This window comes from Pan paniscus, chromosome 6 (genome assembly GCF_029289425.2).
Source record: "Pan paniscus chromosome 6, NHGRI_mPanPan1-v2.0_pri, whole genome shotgun sequence".
NCBI lineage: Eukaryota > Metazoa > Chordata > Mammalia > Primates > Hominidae > Pan > Pan paniscus.
Genome location: NC_073255.2, coordinates 91322819 through 91343381, shown reverse-complemented (window position 1 = coordinate 91343381; position 20563 = coordinate 91322819). Strand labels below are relative to the sequence as shown.

General features: G+C 50.6%; 1 protein-coding gene across 4 annotated transcripts; it reads right to left on the bottom strand.

The window, feature by feature from the left end:
• Positions 1-10971: 10971 nt before the first annotated feature.
• On the bottom strand, positions 10972-20340 carry TBL2 (transducin beta like 2). Of its 4 annotated transcripts, XM_055114504.2 has the most exons (9): positions 20048-20340; positions 19274-19568; positions 17845-18005; positions 15680-15810; positions 15235-15419; positions 14617-14768; positions 14141-14267; positions 12487-12639; positions 10972-12270 (listed from the first exon to the last, which is right to left on the bottom strand). In XM_055114504.2, the coding sequence occupies exons 3-9, from the start codon at positions 17873-17875 to the stop codon at positions 11805-11807; spliced, it is 1245 nt and encodes a 414-aa protein (XP_054970479.1). In that variant the 5' UTR covers positions 17876-18005; positions 19274-19568; positions 20048-20340; the 3' UTR covers positions 10972-11804. The 4 variants fall into 4 exon arrangements, with proteins under 4 accessions (XP_054970479.1, XP_054970480.1, XP_008966780.1 ...); XM_055114505.2 differs by lacking the exons at positions 19274-19568; positions 20048-20340 and adding an exon at positions 19586-19718; XM_008968532.4 differs by lacking the exons at positions 17845-18005; positions 19274-19568 and having other exon boundaries at positions 19721-20329.
• Between the last annotated feature and the right edge of the window lie 223 nt (positions 20341-20563).

Here is a 20563-nt window from a genome sequence, read left to right as displayed (position 1 = left end):
TATTTATTGAGACGGAGTCTCGCTCTGTGACTCAGGCTGGAGTGCAGTGGTGTGATCTCCGCTCACTGCAACCTCCACCTCCCGGGTTCAAGCGGTTCTTCTGCCTCAGCCTCCTGAGTAGCTGGGATTACAGGCGCGTGCCACCACGCCCAGCTAATTTTTGTAATTTTAGTAGAGACGGGGTTTTATCATGTTGGTCAGGCTGGTCTTGAACTCCTGACCTCGTGATCTGCCCGCCTTGGCCTCTCAAAGTGCTGGGATTACAGGCGTGAGCCACCACGCCTGGCCTTTTTTTTTTTTGAGATGGAGTCTCGCTCTTTTGCCCAGGCTGGAGTACAGTGGTGTGATCTCGGCTCACTACAATCTCCGCCTCCCGGGTTCAAGCAATTTTCTGTCTTAGCCTCCCGAGTAGCTGGGATTATAGTCGTCCGCCATCACACCCAGCTAATTTTTTTATTTTTAGTGGAGATGGGGTTTCACCATGTTGGTCAGGCTGGTCTTGAACTCCTGACCTCGTGATCCACCTGCCTCGGCCTCCCAAAGTGCTGGGATTACAGGCGTGAGCCACCGCACCCGGCCCAGTTTATTTATTCATGTGGAGAGGGGATCTCACTATGTTGTCCAGGCTGGTCTTGAACTCCTGGTCTCAAGGGATCCTCACAAAGTGCTGGGATTACAGGCATGAGCCACTGTGACTGGCTGAGCTTCCAGTTTAGTAGAACATTCAGACGAAAAAAAAATATTTATTTTTTACTTTTACTTATTTTTTGGTACAGGGCCTTGCTCAAGTGATCCTTCTGCCTCAGCCTCCTGTGTAGCTGAGACCACAGGCGAGGGCCACCATGCCTCGCTGACATTTTTTTTTTTTTTTTTTTTTTGGTAGAGACAGGGTCTTCCTTTGTTGCCCAGGTTGGTCTTGAACACCTGGACTCAATTGATCCTCCTTCCTCGGCCTCCCACAGTGCTGGGATTGCAGACGTGAGTCACTGGGTCCAGCTTCCCAAAGCATATTTAAAATGCTATTTGATAAATGCTAGCCTAGGCGGAGCATGGTGGCTCACGCCTGTAATCCCAGCACTTTGGGAGGCCAAGGTGGGTGGATCATTTGAGGTCAGGAGTTTGAGATCAGCCTGTTCAACGTGGCAAAACCCCATCTCTACTAAACATACAGAATTAGCTGCTTGGAAAGCTGAGGCAGGAGAATCGCTTGAACCCAGGAGGTGAAGGTTGCAGTGAGCCAAGATCGCACCATTGCACTCCAGCCCGGGCAACAAGAACAAAACTCCATCTTGGAAAAAATAAATAAATTAAACAAAGAAGTAAAATGCTATTTGATAAATGCCAGCTTAAGTAGGGGAGGGGAGGTGTAAGATGCTATGGCTTTTATTCCTAGTCTGCAGCAAAGAAAAAAGAGGTGTTATGACAACCTTAATCTTGAAGCTGACCTCTAAAAACTGCTGTTACTCCCAGGGCAGTGTTCACAGATGCTACAGATGCTCAATAAATGTTTGCATGAATGTTGAATCCAGTGCAAGCTCTTGTCCTCTTTGTCCCCACCCAATTGCAGGCAGGTGTCACCCACGCTTGCAGTATGCGGAGAGGGTCCTGTAGCAGCTGTTTCAGGACACAGCTTGGGACAGAAAGCAGATTGGTAGTGGCTGTTCTCACCTATAAAGAAACTAATTTCCATGTGCTCCAGAGAAATGCCTAGCTAGCCCTGAACTTGAGACAGCCTCTGATTATGAGTCAGCCTTTCATGATCAACCAACATAGGGCAAGCATATGTCATCTTACTGGCGAGGGGGCCAGAAATAGCTTCTGCCTGACTGAGGAGTGCAAAAGCTGAACCAGCATGTGGAGTGAAAAGATGATTCTAGAAATAACGGGATCAAAGGTGGCACATCTGTTGTTCAGACCCAGCCGATCCAAAATAACCGCAGATTGCCTAAGCACCTGCTGTACGCCCTAGCACAGTGGACACTGCAGGTGATGTGAAGTTGAGTAAGACACACTCCTTGTCCTTGAGGTGAAGGTGAGGAAAGCAGTAGAAAGGCAGAACATACGTGCCAAGAGAGAGGCCAGCCCTTGAGACTTCTCCAGTTCTGCCCATAGATCCCCCTGGTTGAGGCACACAGCCCCTGTGTCTGTCTCACCCTTGTCCAAATCCTCCCACGTGAGGTTTCTTGTCTGTAGCTTCCTTCTCGTCCACAGCCCAGCGCTCCTCCCAGCTGCACAGGTTCCCTGCACACATGTCTCCCCCAGCTCACCCAGCCAGTCGTCTTCCTGGGGCAAAGTCCCAGAGACCCCCCCAACCTTGTTTTCTCCCTACATTTGTCCACCTAGTCCTACATTCCCCACCTCATCTTCCACTGGGGCTCGGTCTGTGTAAGAGAGTGATCAAAGTGGGCACCTACCACCTATTCCTCATAGCCTACCCAAATGCTCTCTGTTGACACCCTTTTTTTTTCTTTTTCTTTCTTTTTTAGACAGAGTTTCGCTCTTGTCACCCAGGCTGGAGTGCAATGGCGCAGTCTCGGCTCACCGCAACCTCCGCCTCCCTGGTTCAAGCCATTCTCCTGCCTCAGCCACCTGAGTAGCCGGGATTACAGGCATGCGCCACCACGCCTGGCTAATTTTGTATTTTTAGTAGAGACGGGGTTTCTCCATGTTGGTCAGGCTGGTCTCGAACTCCCGACATCAGGTGATCCGCCTGCCTCGACTTCCCAAAATGCTGGGATTATAAGCATGAGCCACTGCGCCCAGCCTCTTTTCTTTTTTTCCCTTAAGACGGAGTTTTGCTCTTGTTTCCCAGGCTGGAGTGCAGTAGTGCGATCTTGGCTCACTGCAACCTCCGCCTCCTGGGTTCCAGTGATTCTCCTGCTTCAGCCTCCTGAGTAGCTGGGACTAGAGGTGCCCACCACCACACTCGGCTAATTTTTTGTGTTTTTAGTAGAAACGGAGTTTCACCATGTTGGCCAGGCTTGCCTCGAGCTCCTGACCTCAGGTGATATACCCACCTCGGCCTCCCAAAGTGCTGGGATTACAGGCGTGAGCCACCACACCCGGCCTGACACCATTTTCTTAAAATAATAATAATAATAATAATAATAATAATAATAATAATCATCATCATCATCATCATCATCATCAGGTCCGGCACGGTGGCTCACACCTGTAATCCCAGCACTTTGGGAGGCCGAGGCTGTTGGATCAGAAGGTCAGGAGTTCGAGACCAGCCTGGCCAATATGGTGAAACCCCGTCTCTACTAAAGATACAAAAAATTAGCTGGGTGTGGTGGCGCGCACCTGTAATCCCAGCTACTAGGGAGGCTGAGGCAGGAGAATCACTTTAACCCAGGAGGCAGAGGTTGCAGTGAGCCGAGATTGTGCCACTGCACTCCAGCTTGGGTGACAGAGCGAGATTCTATCTCAAAAAGAAAAAAAAATCACATCTTGTCATTTTCTAGGTGAAAGGCTCGTGCTAGATGAGATGCCAAGGTGGATACAGAGGAGCCACCCCAGATCTCTGCATTGGGCGACCTGCATTCAAGGGCTCAGCTTCCTTTCTCCCGTTGAGTACAACCTACAGCGGCTGACAAGGCCTCATCCATCCCCAGGCATCATCCTGTTAATTCTCTGACCTCACCTCCTACAACTCTACCCGTGCTGTCTCTGCTCCAAATCCACTGGCCTCCTTGCTTGTCTGAAAGCACAGTCCAGCTCCTGCTTCAAGTCTCTGCACTTCAGCTTCCTCTACTGCAGCACCCATCAACCATATATTTACACGGCTCCCTCCCTTACCTCCTTAAGGTCTTTATTCAAATGTTATCTTCTCGGCCAGGCACAGTGGCTCACGCCTGTAATCCCAGCACTTTGGAAGGCCAAGGTGGGCGGATCACGAGGTCAGGACCTCATGAGGTCGAGACCATCCTGGCCAACATGGTGAAACCCCATTTCTACTAAAAATACACAAATTAGCCAGGCATGGTGATGCATGCCTGTGGCCCCAGCTACTTGGGAGGCTGAGGCAGGAGAATCGCTCGAATCCGGGAGGCGGAGGTTGCAGTGAGCTGAGATTGCGCCACTGCACTCCAGCCTGGTTTGGCAAGAGTGAGACTGTGTCTCAAAAAACAAAAAAGCAAATGTTATCTTCTCAATGCAGCCCTCTCCGCCCACCCTATCTAAGACTGCGGTATCCATCCCCACACACACGCTATATCCTCCTTCCCCTATTTATTTCTCTCCAAAACAGTCATCACCACTGTGATAGTTAATACTGAGTGTCAACTTGATTGGGCTGAAGGATGCAAAGTATTGATCCTGGGTATGTCTGTGAGGGTATTGCCAAAGGAGATTAATGTTTGAGTCAATGGGCTGGGAAAGGTAGACCCACCCTTAATCTGGGTGGGCACCATCTAATTAGCTGCCAGTGCAGCTAGAATATGAAGCAGGCAGAAAAAATGTGAATAGACTGTCCTAGCCTCCCAGCCTACATCTTACTCCCGTTCCAGATGCATCTTGCCCTTGAACACTGGACACCAAGTTCTTCAGTTTGGGGACTTGAACTGGCTCTCCTTGCTTCTTAGTTTGCAGATGGCTTATTTTGGGACCTTGTGATTGTGTGAATTAATACTTAATAAACTCCCCTTTACATATATATATATATATATATATATCTCCTATTAGTTGTGTCCCTTTAGAGAACCCTGACTAATAAAACCACTTAATATCCTATTTTATTTTTCTAGCCAGGCGTGGTGACCCACACCTGTAATCCCAGCACTTTGGGAGACTGAGTGGGGGGGTGGATCATTTGAGGTTAGGAGTTCGAGACCAGCCTGGCCAACATGATGAAACCCCATCTCTACTAAAAATTCAAAAATTAGTTAGGTGTGGTGGCATGTGCCTGTAATCCCAGCTACTAGGGAGACTGAGGCAGGAGAATCACTTGAACCTGGGAGGTGGAGGCTGCAGTGAGCACTGCACTCCAGCCTGGGAGACAGAGTGAGACTCTGTTTCAAAAAAAAAAAAAAAAAAAACACAAAAAAGCCAGCTGATTAGCAACCTTAATTCCATCTGCTACTGTAATTCCCTGTTGGCATATCACCCAACAAATTCCTGGGTTCCAAGGATTAGGATGTGGATATCTTCGGGGAATCATTATTCTGTTACCACATCATAGAAATCTGTCCACACCAGTGGAAAAACAAAGCATATGGTATATGTATACATATATGAATATATATACACACATATGTACATATATACAAATATATATATATATATATGTTTAAGAGACGGAGTCTTGCTCTCTTGCCCAGGCTGCAGTTCAGTGGCACAATCATAGGTCACTGCAGCCTTGAACTCCTGGGCTTAAGTGACCCTCCTGCCTCGGCATCCTGAGTAACTGGGATTATAGGTGCGCGCTAACATGCCTGGCTAATTTTTAAATTTTTTTTAGAGATGGGGGGGGTCTCACTATGTTACCCAGCCTGGTCTTGAACTCTTGGCCTCAAGCAGTCCTCTCGCCTTGGTCTCCCAAAGTGCTGAGATTGTAGGAATCAGCCATAAATGGGATTACAGGCATGAACAACCATGCCCAGCCACCTAGTGCTTTTGATTACCCAGTAAACCACACAGAATCCTCTGTTTCCAGCTGGCAGAAAAGAGAGTATGGAGAGGCTCAGGAGGGTTTTTGTTTGTTTATTTTATTTTATTTTTTTGAAATGGAATCTCTCTCTGCCACCCAGGCTGGAGTCCAGTGGCACGATCTTGGCTCACTGCAATCTCTGCCTCCTAGGTTCTGGTTTGAAGGGATTCTCTTGCCTCAGCCTCCCAAGTAGCTGGGACTACAGGCATGCACCTCCACGCCCACCTAATTTTCATATTTTTATAGAGATGGGGTTTTGCCACGTTGGCCAGGCTGGTCTCAAACTCCTGACCTCAGGTGATCTGCCCGCCTCAGCCTCCCAAAGTGCTGGGATTACAGGGGTGAGCCACCATGGTTTTTAGAGGCAGCCCTCAGGAGGGTTTTTAGAGGCAGCCAGAGACTCAACAGATCACTTCTGCACACATTCCATTGGCCTGAAGTCATCAAAGGGTCTCACCTAACTGCAGGGAAACCTGGGACATGTAGTCCAGCTTTGTACCTAGGAAACCGAGAAGCGGAGTTGGGGAACATAGCAATCTTTGCCACTGTGGGCAAGTCCCTGGCAGTCATGGCATGCTCAGTGAATTAACGTGGGGTTGAGGAAATTTGGGGTGCAGCACATCAAGAAATTCACTTTTGCCCTGGGTTCTTTTTTGTTTGCTGTTAGTTTTGCTTCTTATTCTAGAGAGATGCCCTAGGTTCTAGATCACAAAAGGCTAAAATATGCAGGGCAGAGGCCATTATTAGGGTGAAATAAAGACTCAAGGGCCAGAGACCAACACAGTTATTACCAACATAATTATCGCCTTCCATATCATCATCATCAACTTTATCATTTTGGGGGTTGTTGTTTGGTTGATATTTTTCCTGCCTCTGGGCTCCAAAAGCAACTGAAACATACCTGGGCTGTCAAACCTACTAGCTGGCCGGGCACGGTGGCTCATGCCTATAATCCCAGCACTTTGGGAGGCCAAGTTGGGCCGATGACTGCAGCCTCAACCTCTGAGTCTCAAGCAATCCTCCCATCTCAGCCTCCTGAGTAGCTGTGCCACAATATGCCCGACTAATTTTTGTGTTTTTTGTAGAGATGGGGTCTCCCTGTTTCCCAAGCTGATCTCAAACTCCGGAGGGTTTTTGTTTATTTTCTTTCATTTTTTTGAGATGGAGTCTCCTGGACTCAAGTGACCCTCCTGCCTCAGCCTCCCAACGTGCTAGGATTATAGCCGTGAGCCACTGTGCCCAGCTGGCACTCTTTTATTTGTATTTTTTCAAGAGATGGAGTCTCACTCTGTTGCTCAGGCTGGAGTGCAGTGGCATGATCATGGCTCACTGCAGCCTCCAACTCCTGGACTCAAGTGATCCCCCTGCCTCAGTCTCTCAAGTAGCCTAGTAGCTGGGACTACAGAGGTGTGACACCATGCCCAGCTGATTTTAAATTTTTTTGTAGAGATGGGGTCTCACCACATTACTCAAGATGGTCTCAAACTCCTAGTCTCAAGCGATCCTCTCACCTTGGCCTCCCAAAGCACTGGGATTATAATCATGAGCCACCCTGCCTAGCCCAGTTTTGGAATTTTGATCATCTCCTCACTTTGGAACCGTTAGTCCCTGGGAGAATCACACTGAAGTATATGAACTCACAAGATGCAGTGGCTTTTGAAAGTAATAGAATGATTTCTGCTGCCAATGCAACTGTGTGGTGGATGCACAAGTGGTGGTCAAAGTGAGCTCATTTGCTGTTGGGCAATCAGTATACAGGTTCGTCTTATTAGTCAACAAATTGAAATAGTGGCTACTGTGTGCTCACTTGCATGGGTGCAACAGAAAGAGATACAAGATGAATTTCTAACACTATAAACTCCCTGCCCTCAAGGAGCTTATTTTCTGGATGGCAAGGTCAGAGGCTGTATGGGGTCACACTAGGAACCAGCTCGAGCTCTGTACTCAGACCCAGAGTTGAATTCCTGCTTGCCACTTAACTTCCACAAACCTTGGTTTTTCCAATGGGGATAATAATTGCTACTTCACAAGAGCTGCTATGAAGTGAAAGTGAAAGAGTATGTGTCACGGGAGGCTGTCGTTAATGCTTTCAATATATCATGTTACTGATTTTTTCTAAGAGACAGGGTCTCACCGTGTTGTCCAGGCTGTGATCATAGCTCATTGCAGCTTTGAACTCCTGGGCTCAAGCAATCCTCCCACTGCAGCCTCCAGAGAGGCTGGGACTACAAATGTCCATCACCATGCCCCAATTTTTGTGTGTGTGTGTGTGTGTGTGTAGACAGGGTTTTCAGTATGTTGCTCGGGCTGGTCTTGAACTCCTGGCTCCAAGTAATGCCCCTGCCTTGGCCTCCCAAAGTGTCAGGATTACTGGTGTGAGCTACCACTCCCAGTACCTGTTATTTAATTAATGAATTTTAAGTTCCAGGGTCCATGTGCAGGATGTGCAGGTTTGTTACATAGGTAAATGTGTGCCATGGTGATTTGCTGCACCTATCAACCCATCACCTAGGTATTAAGCCCAGCATGCATTAGCTATTCTTCCTGATGTTCTCCCTCCCCCAACAGGCCTCAGTGTGTGTTGCCTCCTCTCTGTGTCTATGTGTTCTCATTGTTCAGCTCCCACTTATAAGTGAGAACATGCAGTGTTTGGTTTTCTGTTCTTGGGTTAGTTTGCTAAGGATAATGACCTCCAGCTCCATTCATGTCCCTGCAAAGGACATGGTCTTGTTCTTTTTCTGACTGCATAGTATTCCGTGGTGTATATGTACCACATTTTCTTTATCCAGTCTATCATTGATGGGCATTTGGGTTGATTCCATGTCTTTGCTATTCTGAATACTGCTGCAATGAACATTACATAGGAATTGCACATTCATTGTAGATAACACAGTAACAAAACTTTTTGTGCCTTTCCCAAGCTGTCAGTCTCTGAAATCTGACTTTACTGGCGTAGCTATAATTGTGAAAACATGTCCATATGCAAGACACTATCCAGGGCTTCAAGTTATCACAGATAAGCAAATTAAAGAGTTGGTTTTCCTCATGCGCCCGAGTGTTGGATGCAGGTGGTGGAAGACCCACTTGCAACCAAACCCCAGGAAAGTAGCCAGGAGGAGGGTGGACTGCACTGAGGAAGGAAGACTCCCTGGGAAGTGGCAGGCCACTGTTGAGATGGCACCACCATCTTAATCTGTGTATTGCATGGTTTAAACGACTGCAAGCCCCAGCCTGGGCAACACAGTAAGACCCCCATCTCTACACAAAACAGACAGGTGTGATGGCATGTGCCTGTGATCCTAGCTACTTGGGAGGCTGGGGTGAGAAGATCACTTGAGCCCAGGAAGTCGAGGCTGTAGTGAGCCATGATGGCACCACCACACTCCAGTCTGGATGAAGGAGACCCCAACTCTAAAACAAACAAAACACCAAAATAGGCTATACAGCGCCATTTAAAATATTTCCCCAACTTTTTATTTTGAAAAATTTCACACCCACAGATGTTGAAATTATAATATTAAGATACTAATACTGCCTTCACATGCAGGATTTTTGATTAAAAAAAAGAAAAACCTTGGTGGCCTCTGCTCTATGTTAATATCCAGACACCTTCTCTGTGGTTACAAGAGAAGCTTGAGTGAGGGCACTTTCTGTCCTCAGAAGTCTGTGGAATGACTTTTTGGTAGTGTTTTCTCGTCTCACTGAAACACAACATGGCAAGGTGGGTAGCACAGGATTCATTCTTATTTTGCAGCTGAGGAAACAAGCTCAGAGAGGTCAACGGACCTACTATCTGCTCTCCAGCTGGAACTGGAACTGAAGACATCTGACTTCAGTAACTCAACATTCTACTGCCACTTCCTGTCCTGGATACACAACGGGAGTAATGCCAGAGCTGCTTCTAAGAACAGGTGCGCGAAGGAAGTGTTTTAGTCTCATTCTACTGACAATTGCCAAGGAAATACTCCTCAGGCCTTGTGTGCACAGCATTGCCAAAAGTCTGTGGTTAGGAACATACAAAACCACAATGGAGACTGGGAGTGGGAAGATGCACGGAGAAGATACTGGGAGGTCTGTGGCTTGCCCCTGGCTTGAGTTTCACATTGAGTGCTTACACTGTCCCAGGTACTGCGCCTGGACCACAGAGCTGACAGTGGGATGGTCCAGGAGTCTGCCCAGTGGTGCTCTCATTACGGTGCCCATCTGACATTCATAGCATTTAGAGGGGGGACGAAGCCAGGTTACACAGGACCTTGCAGGCCATGGTAAGAATTTTGGATTAAGTGTTTTTAGCTAGGCACGATGGCTCACACCTGTAATCCCAGCACTTGGGGAGGCCAAGGGGGGTGGTGGATCATTTGAGGTCAGGAGTTCGAGAGCAGCCTGGCCAACATCGTGAAACCCTGTCTCTACTAAAAATACAAAAATTAGCCAGGCGTGGTGGCACATGCCTGTAATCCCAGCTACTCTGGAGGCTGAGGCAGGAGAATCGCTTGAACCTAGGAGGCGGCGGTTGCAGTGAGCTGAGATTGCGCCATTGTACTCCAGCCTGGGTGACAGAGTGAGACTGTCAGAAAAAAAAAATTGTTTTTACTATTTTTGGTTTAGAAAAATTATTTTGGATTTTATTCCAAGTGTGATGGGAAGCCTTGGGGGGTTTTAACTAGGGAATAATGTGATCTGGTTCACATTTTCAAAAGATCATTCTGCTATATAGAAAAGTAATGAGGCAACAGAGGAAGCAGGAAGATCCATTAGGAAGCCATATTATAGTGGCCCACTAGGTGACAGTGGCCAGGACCAGGATGGTAACAGAAAAGCTGGAGAGAAGCAACAGCCTCAGGATGTCACATGGAGTGTAACCAAAAGAACGTTCTGGTGAACAGATGACAGCTGTGGTGGTGGGATAGAAGGGATAATGAATGGGGAGTCATCAAGGATAACTCCAAGGTTGTGGCTTGTTCCAACATTGAGAGGTCAGGGGCAACCAGGGGGGGTCATAGTTTTCGTGAGAGAGATCAAGAGTTTGACTTGGGATGAATAAATTTGCCTACACTCAAGCCTTCCCAGATACCTCATTTCCCTTACCTGCCACACCCAAGCAGCCTTCAAATTCACAAATTTAAACTTCTCAATGCCTACTCTCTTATCAAATGTACCCCTTCAACTTCAATACCCATTGCCTCTGTCCTGCTCTGGTCCTCTCTTGCCTTGACATATATAACAATAGCTATGAATAAACCAACACAAAGCACTTGATAAGGGTATATCTCTCTCTCCCACCAGCCATCTTTGATGGCAGAAACCATGTCTTATTCGTATTTAATCCCCAGCTCATATTTATTTGGGCACAGAGTAGGCACTCAAATATCTGATGAACTTGATGAACTGAAAAGAGGTCTCCTTAAACAAGATATCATCTCCCGAAGAGAGAAGTCCCAACCATATAAAATATATGATCAAGTCCCAGAAAACTTTGCCTTCCCAAGGAATGTGTTTCTAATTTGGTTTCAAAGCACACTGGTTCCCACTTTTACCACTTTCATGACATTGGACAATAGTACTACTCTTTTCTACTTTTCTTCCAGACCTGGGGACTTGATATTCTCTCAGCCTCATATCATCTTTGCAAGGAGTTCACAGAGAGGATTATTCTCCATCTTACAAATAGAACTGAGGCCCAGAAGGAAATCCCTTAGTGTCTTTTTGATGGAACACAGTTCTGTGATGGGAAGCTATCCCAGTCTCCCATCCTTGCAAAACTGCTGCTTAGTACTCAGGTGTTCTCTAGGTTGTTCTGGAACATTTACAAACTTCTTTGGGTGTGAGGATGTGCTGCCACAAGGCCAAAAATCACATTCTCTCTCTCTCTCCTCTCTACCATTCTCCTCAGTGCCAGGTGGGGACAGATTCCACCCACTGGGCCTGGGAGGAAGAAAAGCACCTTGGCCACTAGTCAGGGAGGAGTCGCAGCCAGCAAGAAGAGAGAGACCTAAGTAGACAAGAGTAGTTTCAATGGGAAGAAGCAGGGCCACCAGTAAGAAAACCAGGAGACTCCTTCTGAAAGGCTTCCACCTGGGAGGAAAGATGGCAGCAGCGCCATGAGGAGGCCAGATCCCTCCTCCTCAATCCTCTGCGCCGGGCCCTCCCAGAGTCACTTCTTCAGGGCACCCAGGCTCTTCAGGGTCTCTTGGGCCTGGGTCAGCTGCTGCTGCAGCCTCTGGCGGGTGCTCTCGTTGGAGGCCCGCTTCAGGTGGCCCTGCATCTCCTCCACCATGGCTCGGTGGCCAGGAGTGTTGTGAAAGAGCCGCACCGCCCGGTCCCCACAGGAGGCCAGAAAGCGGCCAGTGATGTCAAAGGACAAGTTGGCGATACACTCGCCATGGACCCGCTCAAAGCACTCCTCCTTCTCGCCCCGCCGGGTGTTGTAGAGATGAATACTACTGCCACTGGCCAAGGCCAAGACCTGGGCGTTGGGGGAGAGGGCCAGGCGGCACGGCGCGGCACCCGCTGCCTCTTCAAAGCGGCCTGTCTTCAGCAAGTAGGGGTCCTGCTTCTTCTTGTATTCCACATCTGTGTCCCACAGTTTCCATGTACCATCCTTGGAGACAGAAGCCATCCTGCAACACAGAAAATCACAGCTCAAGCCCCAACATACCCTGGCAGGGTAAGCACTGGCCCAACTTGAGCAGCTCCAGCTAGGAAGCTAAGTCAGCTTCCTGCCGAGGGCCAGGCACCCCACCCTCTTCAGAGCCATGGCACAAACAGACAGAAGGACCCTGGTTGTCAAGAGGGGCCAAGAGCCACTGGTCAGACATCAGAGCGGATTCACTCACCTCCGCGAGTCGTTGGAGAAAGCAAACGAGTGCACAGCCGCGGAGTGGCCCTTTAGTTCGAAGGCTCGCACCACCTCCTGGAACTCCCCCTTCTTTCCAAAGCAGACTTCCCAAACCTTCACATCTGGGGTGAAGCCACACGAGGCTACAAATCTGCCATACAACCCAGAAGCCTTTAAAACTTCATTTTCGGAGCATGTTGTTCCTGTAAAACCCCTCAATCTCTTTCCTGAGAAAGTTGATAATCCTCATATCTGGATAATATAAACCTTTAAAGAGTTATTTTGGCCGGGCGCGGTGGCTCACGCCTGTCATCCCAGCACTTTGGGAGGCCGAGGTGGGTGGATCACCTGAGGTCAGGAGTTCGAGACCAGCCTGGCCAACATGGTGAAACCTCATCTCTACTAAAAATACAAAATTAGCCAGGCGTGGTGGCGCATGCCTGTAGTCCCACCTACTGGGAAGGCTGAGGTGGGAGAATCACTTGAACCTGGTAGGTGGAGGTTGCAATGAGCTGAGATTGAGATTGCACCACTGCACTCCAGCCTGGGCAACAGAGTGAGACTGTCTCAGAATTTAAAAAAAAAAAAAAAAGGCCAGGTATGGTGGCTCATACCTGTAATCCCAGCACTTTGGGAGGCCCAGGCGGGCAGCTCACCTGAGGTCGACAGTTTGAGACCAGCCTGACCAACATGGAGAAACCTCACCTCTACTAAAAATAAAAAATTAGCTGGGTATGGTGGTGCATGCCTGTAATCCCAGCTACTTGGGGGAGGCTGAGGCAGGAGAATCGCTTGAACCCGGGAGATGGAGGTTGTGGTGAGCCAAGATCCTGCCATTGCACTCCAGCCTAAGCAACAAGAGCGAAACTCCATCTCAAAAAACAAACAACCACAACAAAAAAGTTATTTTATGTATGTGACCTCAGTTTATCTTCTAGCCTTGTTCTAAGATATGTAACATCCCCGCCCAAAGGTGGCTTGGCACAGTGGCTCACACCTGTAATTCTACCACTTTGGGAGGTCGAGGCAAGAGGATCACTTGAGGCCAGGAGTTCAGGACCAGCCTGGGCAACATAGTAAGACCCCATCTCGACAAAAAATACAAAAATTAGCCAGGTGTGGTAGTGCACGCCTGTAGTCCCAGCTACTCGGGAGGCTAAGGTGGGAGGATGGTCTGAGCCTGGGAAGTCAAGGCTACAGTGAGCTGTGATTGTGCCACTGCACTCCTGCCTGGGCGAGGGTGAAACCGTCTCAACAAACAAACAAACAAAAAACAAAAATTAGCTGAGTACAGTGGCACATGCCTATAGTCCTGACTACTCAGGAGGCTGAGCTGGGAGAATCGCTACAACCCAGGAGTTTGAGGCTGCAGTGAGCTATGATCGCACCACTGTGCTCCAGCCTGGGTGACAGAGTGAGACTAATTTTCTAAAAAACAAAAACACTGAAGATGAAGAAATAGCGACTAAGGACATGGGGTGACCTGCATGAAATCCCACTACTGCAAGTGGGGAGAGCTGAGACTTGAAGCTCGGGTTCCTGACCCCACCCCGTATGCTCTTCCCATGCGATGAAGCTGGCTCTCTGTTCTGTGCCTGCTCCCCAGCCCCAGCCTCTCGTGGTCCCAGACGCCAATACCCCTCCTTGCCCACCTGCCACAGGGAGATACAGCAGCGTGTGTGTTGTTCATCTGGTTGGTGTTGATGGTAGACAGCACTTGACCCTTCAGGCTCCAGATGAGGACAGTGGTGTCACTGGAGGCAGTCATGATAAACTTCCCTGAGCGGGAAGGGAGTGATGTGGGTCACGGGCAGTGATCTGACCAACTGTCATTCTCCAAAGACACTTACAAGGCCTCTGCTGCCCGAAGTATACATGTCTCCTCCCAGGCCAAGGGTCACTACAGATAAGGACTCTGCTGAAGACTGTGGCCCTTCCCCACCTTCCCTAGGGACCTGGTGTGGCCCAGGGACTCCAGGGGAGCACAGAGCCAGGCTGTTCAGAGCCAGGTACCCCTTGTTCCTCTCAGGTTGAGCAGAACTTTCAGGCAGCATTAACTCATTGAGGAAATAGAACTGGATCTTTCCTTCATGCTTTGGGCAGGCGCCACCCTCTGAATGCCTCTTACCTGTGTTAGCAATGCCAATGTCGATGACAGGCGCCTTGTGCTTTTTAGGGAAGTCCTCTGGGGTGGCTGTGAAGGTGTAGCCCCCATCCTCCCGCTTGGTCATCTTGAAGACACGGAGGGTGTCCCCGTTGGCCAGCCAGACGATGAAGGCTCTAGAGACAGGCAGCAGACAAGTCACGCTCTCACTGGACAAAGAGGCTCTGTGTTCCAGGTCCTGTGCTGGGTTCTCGGGGAAGTCAAGATCTCTCCTCATGCCCCACAGTCTAGCCTTAAAACTTAAGCCCCTGGTTCCAAATCTCATAAAACTCCTCAAAAGGTAAGATTCTGATAGCTTTGGCTCCTTTAGTTTCTCTCTAGGGTTTAGAAACTAAGGCTCATCTGGAAGCCAGGCCAAGGTATTTCCGGGTAGGAAGAGACCTCCCCCCGTTTCCTTGCTGTATAGTAGCCCAGACCTCCAGGGAGCCCCAGGCAGCGCGCAAACTATGTGGATGCTCTTTCTGGCACCCCAAGGGAGGCCCTGGGTCCAGGTCCCTCCTCACTACCTCAAAGCAGATATGGGAAGGCCAAAGCCTGGGACTAGGCCTCTGCAGGCAAACCTGAGGCTCCGTCCTGTCCCACCTGCAGTCAGGGCTGAAGCGCACCAGGGTGGCGTGGTCCAGCTCCACGTTGGCTCTCATGCTGCGGTGCTCTCGCTGTAGGAAGTCCTTGGTGCTCCAGATGCGGATGGTGCGATCATCTGCACAGGTAGCCAGGTATTTGCCATTGCTGCTAAAGTCCATGCAAGATATGTTCCCGCTGTGGCTCTAGGGGAAGGGTGGCAGGAAGTGTCAATAGGAGCTCCTGGGGGAGATAGGGAAGCCAAACCTGGAGCCGGGGAGATGGGGCCCTGTGGCCTGGATTAACAGCAAGCTGAGATTGGGCTGCGATGAGAGGGGACAGAATTAAGCATCCCCGCTGATTCTGATCAGAGGCAGGAGAGCCTGTAACATGCATGGAATACTCCAGAGGAAAAGCCTGTGGGGCTGAGTCTCAGGGTGCACGCTGTGCCAGGTACCCCACGTACCTTCAGAGCTGCAGCCAGGAGGCGGTGGGTGAAGTTGTGTTGTTGAGGCTTCTCCTTCCGAATCCGCTGATATTGTTTCTGCTTCTTGGATCCCGAAGATTTGTCAGGTGGAAATCCATTTGCTTTTTGGCCTATAAGGAAGGGCCATGTTGTTCTCCAGTTACTCACTGTTAAGCATTTACTGCCCACCTATGATGAGCCAGGCATTGAGTGGAATAGCAGGAGATTAACCAGATATGGCCCTTGTCTTCTGGAGGAGAATGAGTGTGATATGGGCAAAAACAGAGGCTTTGGCTGGCTGGGTATGGTGGCTCATGCCTGTAATCCCAACGCTTTGGAAGGCTGAGGCAGGAGGATCACTTGAGCCCAGGAGTTCGAGGCTGCAGTAAGCTATGATCACAACACTACTGCATTCCATCCTGAGTGACAGAGCAAGACCCTGTCTCAAAAAAAACAAACAGAAAACAGAAACAAAACAGAGGCTTTGGAATCAGACCTGGGTTTGGATTCTGTCTCTACTACTGACTGACTACTGAGGAGGCTGTTTACAGTAAGTCCACAGAGCACCTTCATGTAGAGTGGAAAAGGCGCACTCTCTGGGTTGGGTGATGCTGCTGGGCGGGTACACAGCACGGCCAGTGGAGTGTGGATCCTTGGCCAGACATCCCTATGTAGGGAGTAATGTGCACAACCGTCTCTAGCGGCCCTGCTTTGGGTAAGTTAGTGAATTGCTCTGGACCTTGGTTTTTTTTTCTTTTCTTTCTTTCTTTTTTTTGGAGACAGAGTCTTGCTCTGTCGCCCAGGCTGGAGTGCAGTGGCGTGATCTCCGCTCACTGTAGCCTCTGCCTCCCAGGTTCAAGCAATTCTTGTGCCTCAGCCTTCCAAGTAGCTGGGATCATGGGCGTGTACCACCATATCCAGCTAATTTTTTTTTTTTTTCAGATGGAGTCTCGCACTGTCGCCCAGGCTGGAGTGCAGTGGCGTGACCTCAGCTCACTGCAAGCTCTGTCTCCCGGGTTCACGCCATTCTCCTGCCTCAGCCTCCCAAGTAGCTGGGACTACAGGCGCCCGCCACCATGCCCGGCTAATTTTTTTTGTATTTTTAGTAGACGTGGGGTTTCACCACATTAGCCAGAATGGTCTCAATCTCCTGACCTTGTGATCCACCCGCCTCGGCCTCCCAAAGTGCTAGGATTACAGGCGTGAGCCATGGCAACTGGCCCCAATTTTTTTGTTTTTTTAGTAGAGATGGGGTTTCACCATGTGGGCCAGGCTTGTCTCCAACTCCTCACCTCAAGTGATCTGCCTGCCTTGGCCTCCCAAAGTGCTGGGATTATAGGCGTGAGCCACTGTGTCCGGCCCAACCTTGGTTTTCTTAAAGAGAGGTTGAGAACTGGGCGCGGTGGCTCATGCCTGTGATCCCAGCATTTTGGGAGGCTGAGATGGGAGGATTGCTTGAGCTCAGGAGTTCGAGACCAGCCTGGGTAACATAGTGACACCCCATCTCTACAGAAAACTTTAATTAGCTGGGCATGGTGGTGTGCGCCTGTGGTCCCAGCTATTCGGAGGCTGAGGAGGGAAAATTGCTTGAGCCCAGGAGTTCAAATGCAGTGATCGTGCCACTGTATTCCAGCCTAGGCGACAGAGTGAGATTCTGTCTCAAAATAAATAAATAAATAAATAAAAATAAGGGAGATTGAATTGGATGAGATATCTACAAAGTGACAAGCAAAAGTACCGAACACAAGCATTAAAGGCTCTATGGAGGCCGGGTGTGGTGGCTCATGCCTGTAATCCCAGCGCTTCGGGAGGCTGAGGCAGCTGCTGGATCATTTTTTTTTTTTTTTGATACAGAGTCTCGCTCTGTTGCCTCAGTCTCGATCTCCTGACCTTGTGACCTGCCCACTTCGGCCTCCCAAAGTGCTGGGATTACAGGCCTGAGTCACCATGCCCGGCCCGGCAGCTGGATCATCTTGATGCCCAGGAGTTCCACCAGTCTGGCCAACATGGTGAAACCCTGTCTCTACTAAAAATACAAAAATTAGCCGGGCGTGGTGGCAGGCGCCTGTAATCCCAGCTACTCAGGAGGCTGAGGCAGGAGAATCACTTGAACCCAGGAGGTAGAGGCTGCAGTAAGCCAAGATCGCGCCACTGCACTCCAGTACCTGAAAGAACTCGGGGATGAGAAGTCAACATCTGTTGAGTCCTGTGCTGGGGAGTGGAGCCAGTCACTTTTGTAAAAGATACTTAATTGAGTCACAAAGCTGGCATGTGGTAAATGACTGCAGATGCTCCCCAATTCCAACAGGAAAAAAGCTCCTGGGCCCTGCAAACAAACACAGCCACAATCTGTCCTCTGCTTCCTTCTCTCCAGGCATGTCTAACAAGCCCCCCTCCTCACACTTAAGTCATACCAAATGCTGTTTGGGGACTCCTTGCCTTCTCGGGTATTGCCATTGGCAGGAATGTCTTTTTTCCTTGGCCTTCTGGCAAACTCTTCTTCTAGAACCATCCTTTGAGACCCCACACTACCTCATGTGCCCCCTATTCTCAGTAATGATTTCCCTAACAACCACCTCCCCCATAAAAGAGCAGGACTCGGCCAGGCAGGGTGGCTCACGCCTGTAATCCCAGCACTTTGGGAGGCCGAGGCAGGTGGATCACACGAGGTTAGGAGATTGAGACCATCCTGGCTAACACAGTGAAACCCCGTCTCTACTCAAAAAATACAAAAAATTAGCCGGGTGTGGTGTCGGACGCCTGTAGTCCCAGCTACTCAGGAGGCTGAGGCAGGAGAATGGCGTGAACCCAGAGGCAGAGCTTGCAGTGAGCCGAGATCACGCCACTAGACTCCAGATTGGGCGACAGAGCAAAACTCTGTCTCAAAAAAAAAAAAAAAAAAAAATGCAGGGCTGGCCGGGCGCAGTGGTTCACGCCTGTAATCCCAGCACTTTTGGAGGCCAGGACGAGTGGATCACCTGAGATCAGGCGTTCGAGACCAGCCTGACCAACGTGGCGAAACCCCGTCTACTAAATATACAAAAATTAGCCAGGCGTGGTGGTGTGTGCCTGTAGTCCCAGCTACTCGGGAGGCAGAGGCAGAAGAATCGCTTGAACCTGGCAGGCGGAAGTTGCAACGAGCCAAGATTGTGCCACTGCACTCCAGCCTGGGCAAGAAGAGCGAAACTCTTGTCTCAAAAATAAATAAAAAGAGCAGGGCTGCCCACTGACTCTCTGGTGTTTCCCGTTTCTAGTACTAACCTCTTCTATGAAACTTTTCAGAGACAGGCTCTTGCCGTCAACCAGGCTGAAGTGCAGTGGCGCGATCGATCACAACTCACTGCAGCCTTGAATTCCTGTACTCACGACACCCTCCTGCCTCGGCCTCCCATGGAGCTGGGACTACAGGGGCGTGCACAACCACACCCAGCTAATTTTGCGTAGAGATGGGGTCTTGCTATGTTGCTCAGGCTGGTCCCAAACTCCTGGGCTCAAGCGATCTCCCTGCCTCGGCCTCCCAAAGTGCTGGGAATACAGGCGTGAGCCACTTCGCCTGGCCTCAGTGAAACTTATTTCACCGTGTTTTTCACTTACATATTTAGGTGTTCATAATGCAGATGTACTTCTCCTTTACTGGACTCCTTACAGAAAAAGACCCCAAAGCCTATCACAGGGTCATAGATGCCCAGTAAATGCTGCTGCACATCACAGAATTGGTGCTTTTTCCGAGATCGCGGCCACGGAGCAGGCTGAAGAGTTTACGGTGCTCTCCTGGCCACCCCGGGGACGGCCTGGCCTCGGCCACAGAGAAAGCCGCAGTAAGGGGCCCAGGTTGGAGCCAGTCCCGCCCCAGGAGGTGCGCCTAACCCGGCAAGGCGGGTCCCCGTCTCTGGAAGCGAAGCTCACGTTATCAAAGGAGAAACTGAGGCCCATGGAGTCGCCCGGCCCCACCAGCCGCGGGCCCAAACCGCAGGTCGGACCACGAGGAGGCCGGGAGCCGGGACACCGCGGGCCGCCCCCACCCGACCCGGCCCCACTTACAGGCGGGCCGGCCGCTCTTCTCCTCCCCCGCGCGCAGCCACCCCCGCGCTACCGCCGCCGTCGCCATCAGGGCCAGCAGCCCAAGCAACACCGACAGCCCCATGAGCTCCGACATCTGCGAGAGCTCCATGTTGGTGGAGCCACTGCCACCTCAGCTAGTGAGTACGCGGGCGCCCGCACGACTCTGCCGGGCCGCGCACGCACGCACGCAGAGGCGCGGCCTGGCCGTTGGGGCGCCTCAAGCGGCTGGGCCGGGCCGTTAGAGCGCCTGGGGGCGGAGCCTGGTTGTTACAACGCCTTCAGGGCGGGGCCTGGCCGTTAACGCACCTCAAGGGGTGGGGCCCGGCTGTTGTGGCGCTCGAGGGGCGGGGCCTGGTTGTTAGAGCGCTTTGAAGGCGGGGCCTGGCCGTTAGAGCATCTCGAGGAGCGCAGCCTGGTTATTAGAGCAAGTCGAGGGGCGGAGCCTGGGTTAGAGCGCCTCGAGGGGCCGCGCCGGGTTGTTAGAGCGCCTCGAGGGGACGAACCCAGTGGCAGAGCGTCTCGAGGGGCGGGACCTGGTTGTTAGAGCGCCTGGAGGGACAGACTACGTTAGAGCGTCTCGAGGGGCGGGGCCTGGAGTTAGAACGGCTCCAGGGGCGGGGCCTGGAGTTAGAGCATCTCCACGCGCAGAGCCTAGTTATTGGAGCGCCTCGAGAGGCGGAGTCTGGAGTTAGCGCGTCTCGAGGGGCGGGGCTGGGTTGTTAGAGCGTCTCGAGGGGCAGAACCCGGAGGTAGAGTGTCTCGAGGGGCGGGGCCTGGAAGTAGAACATCTCGAGGGGCAGGGCTCGACCCTTGGTGCGTTTC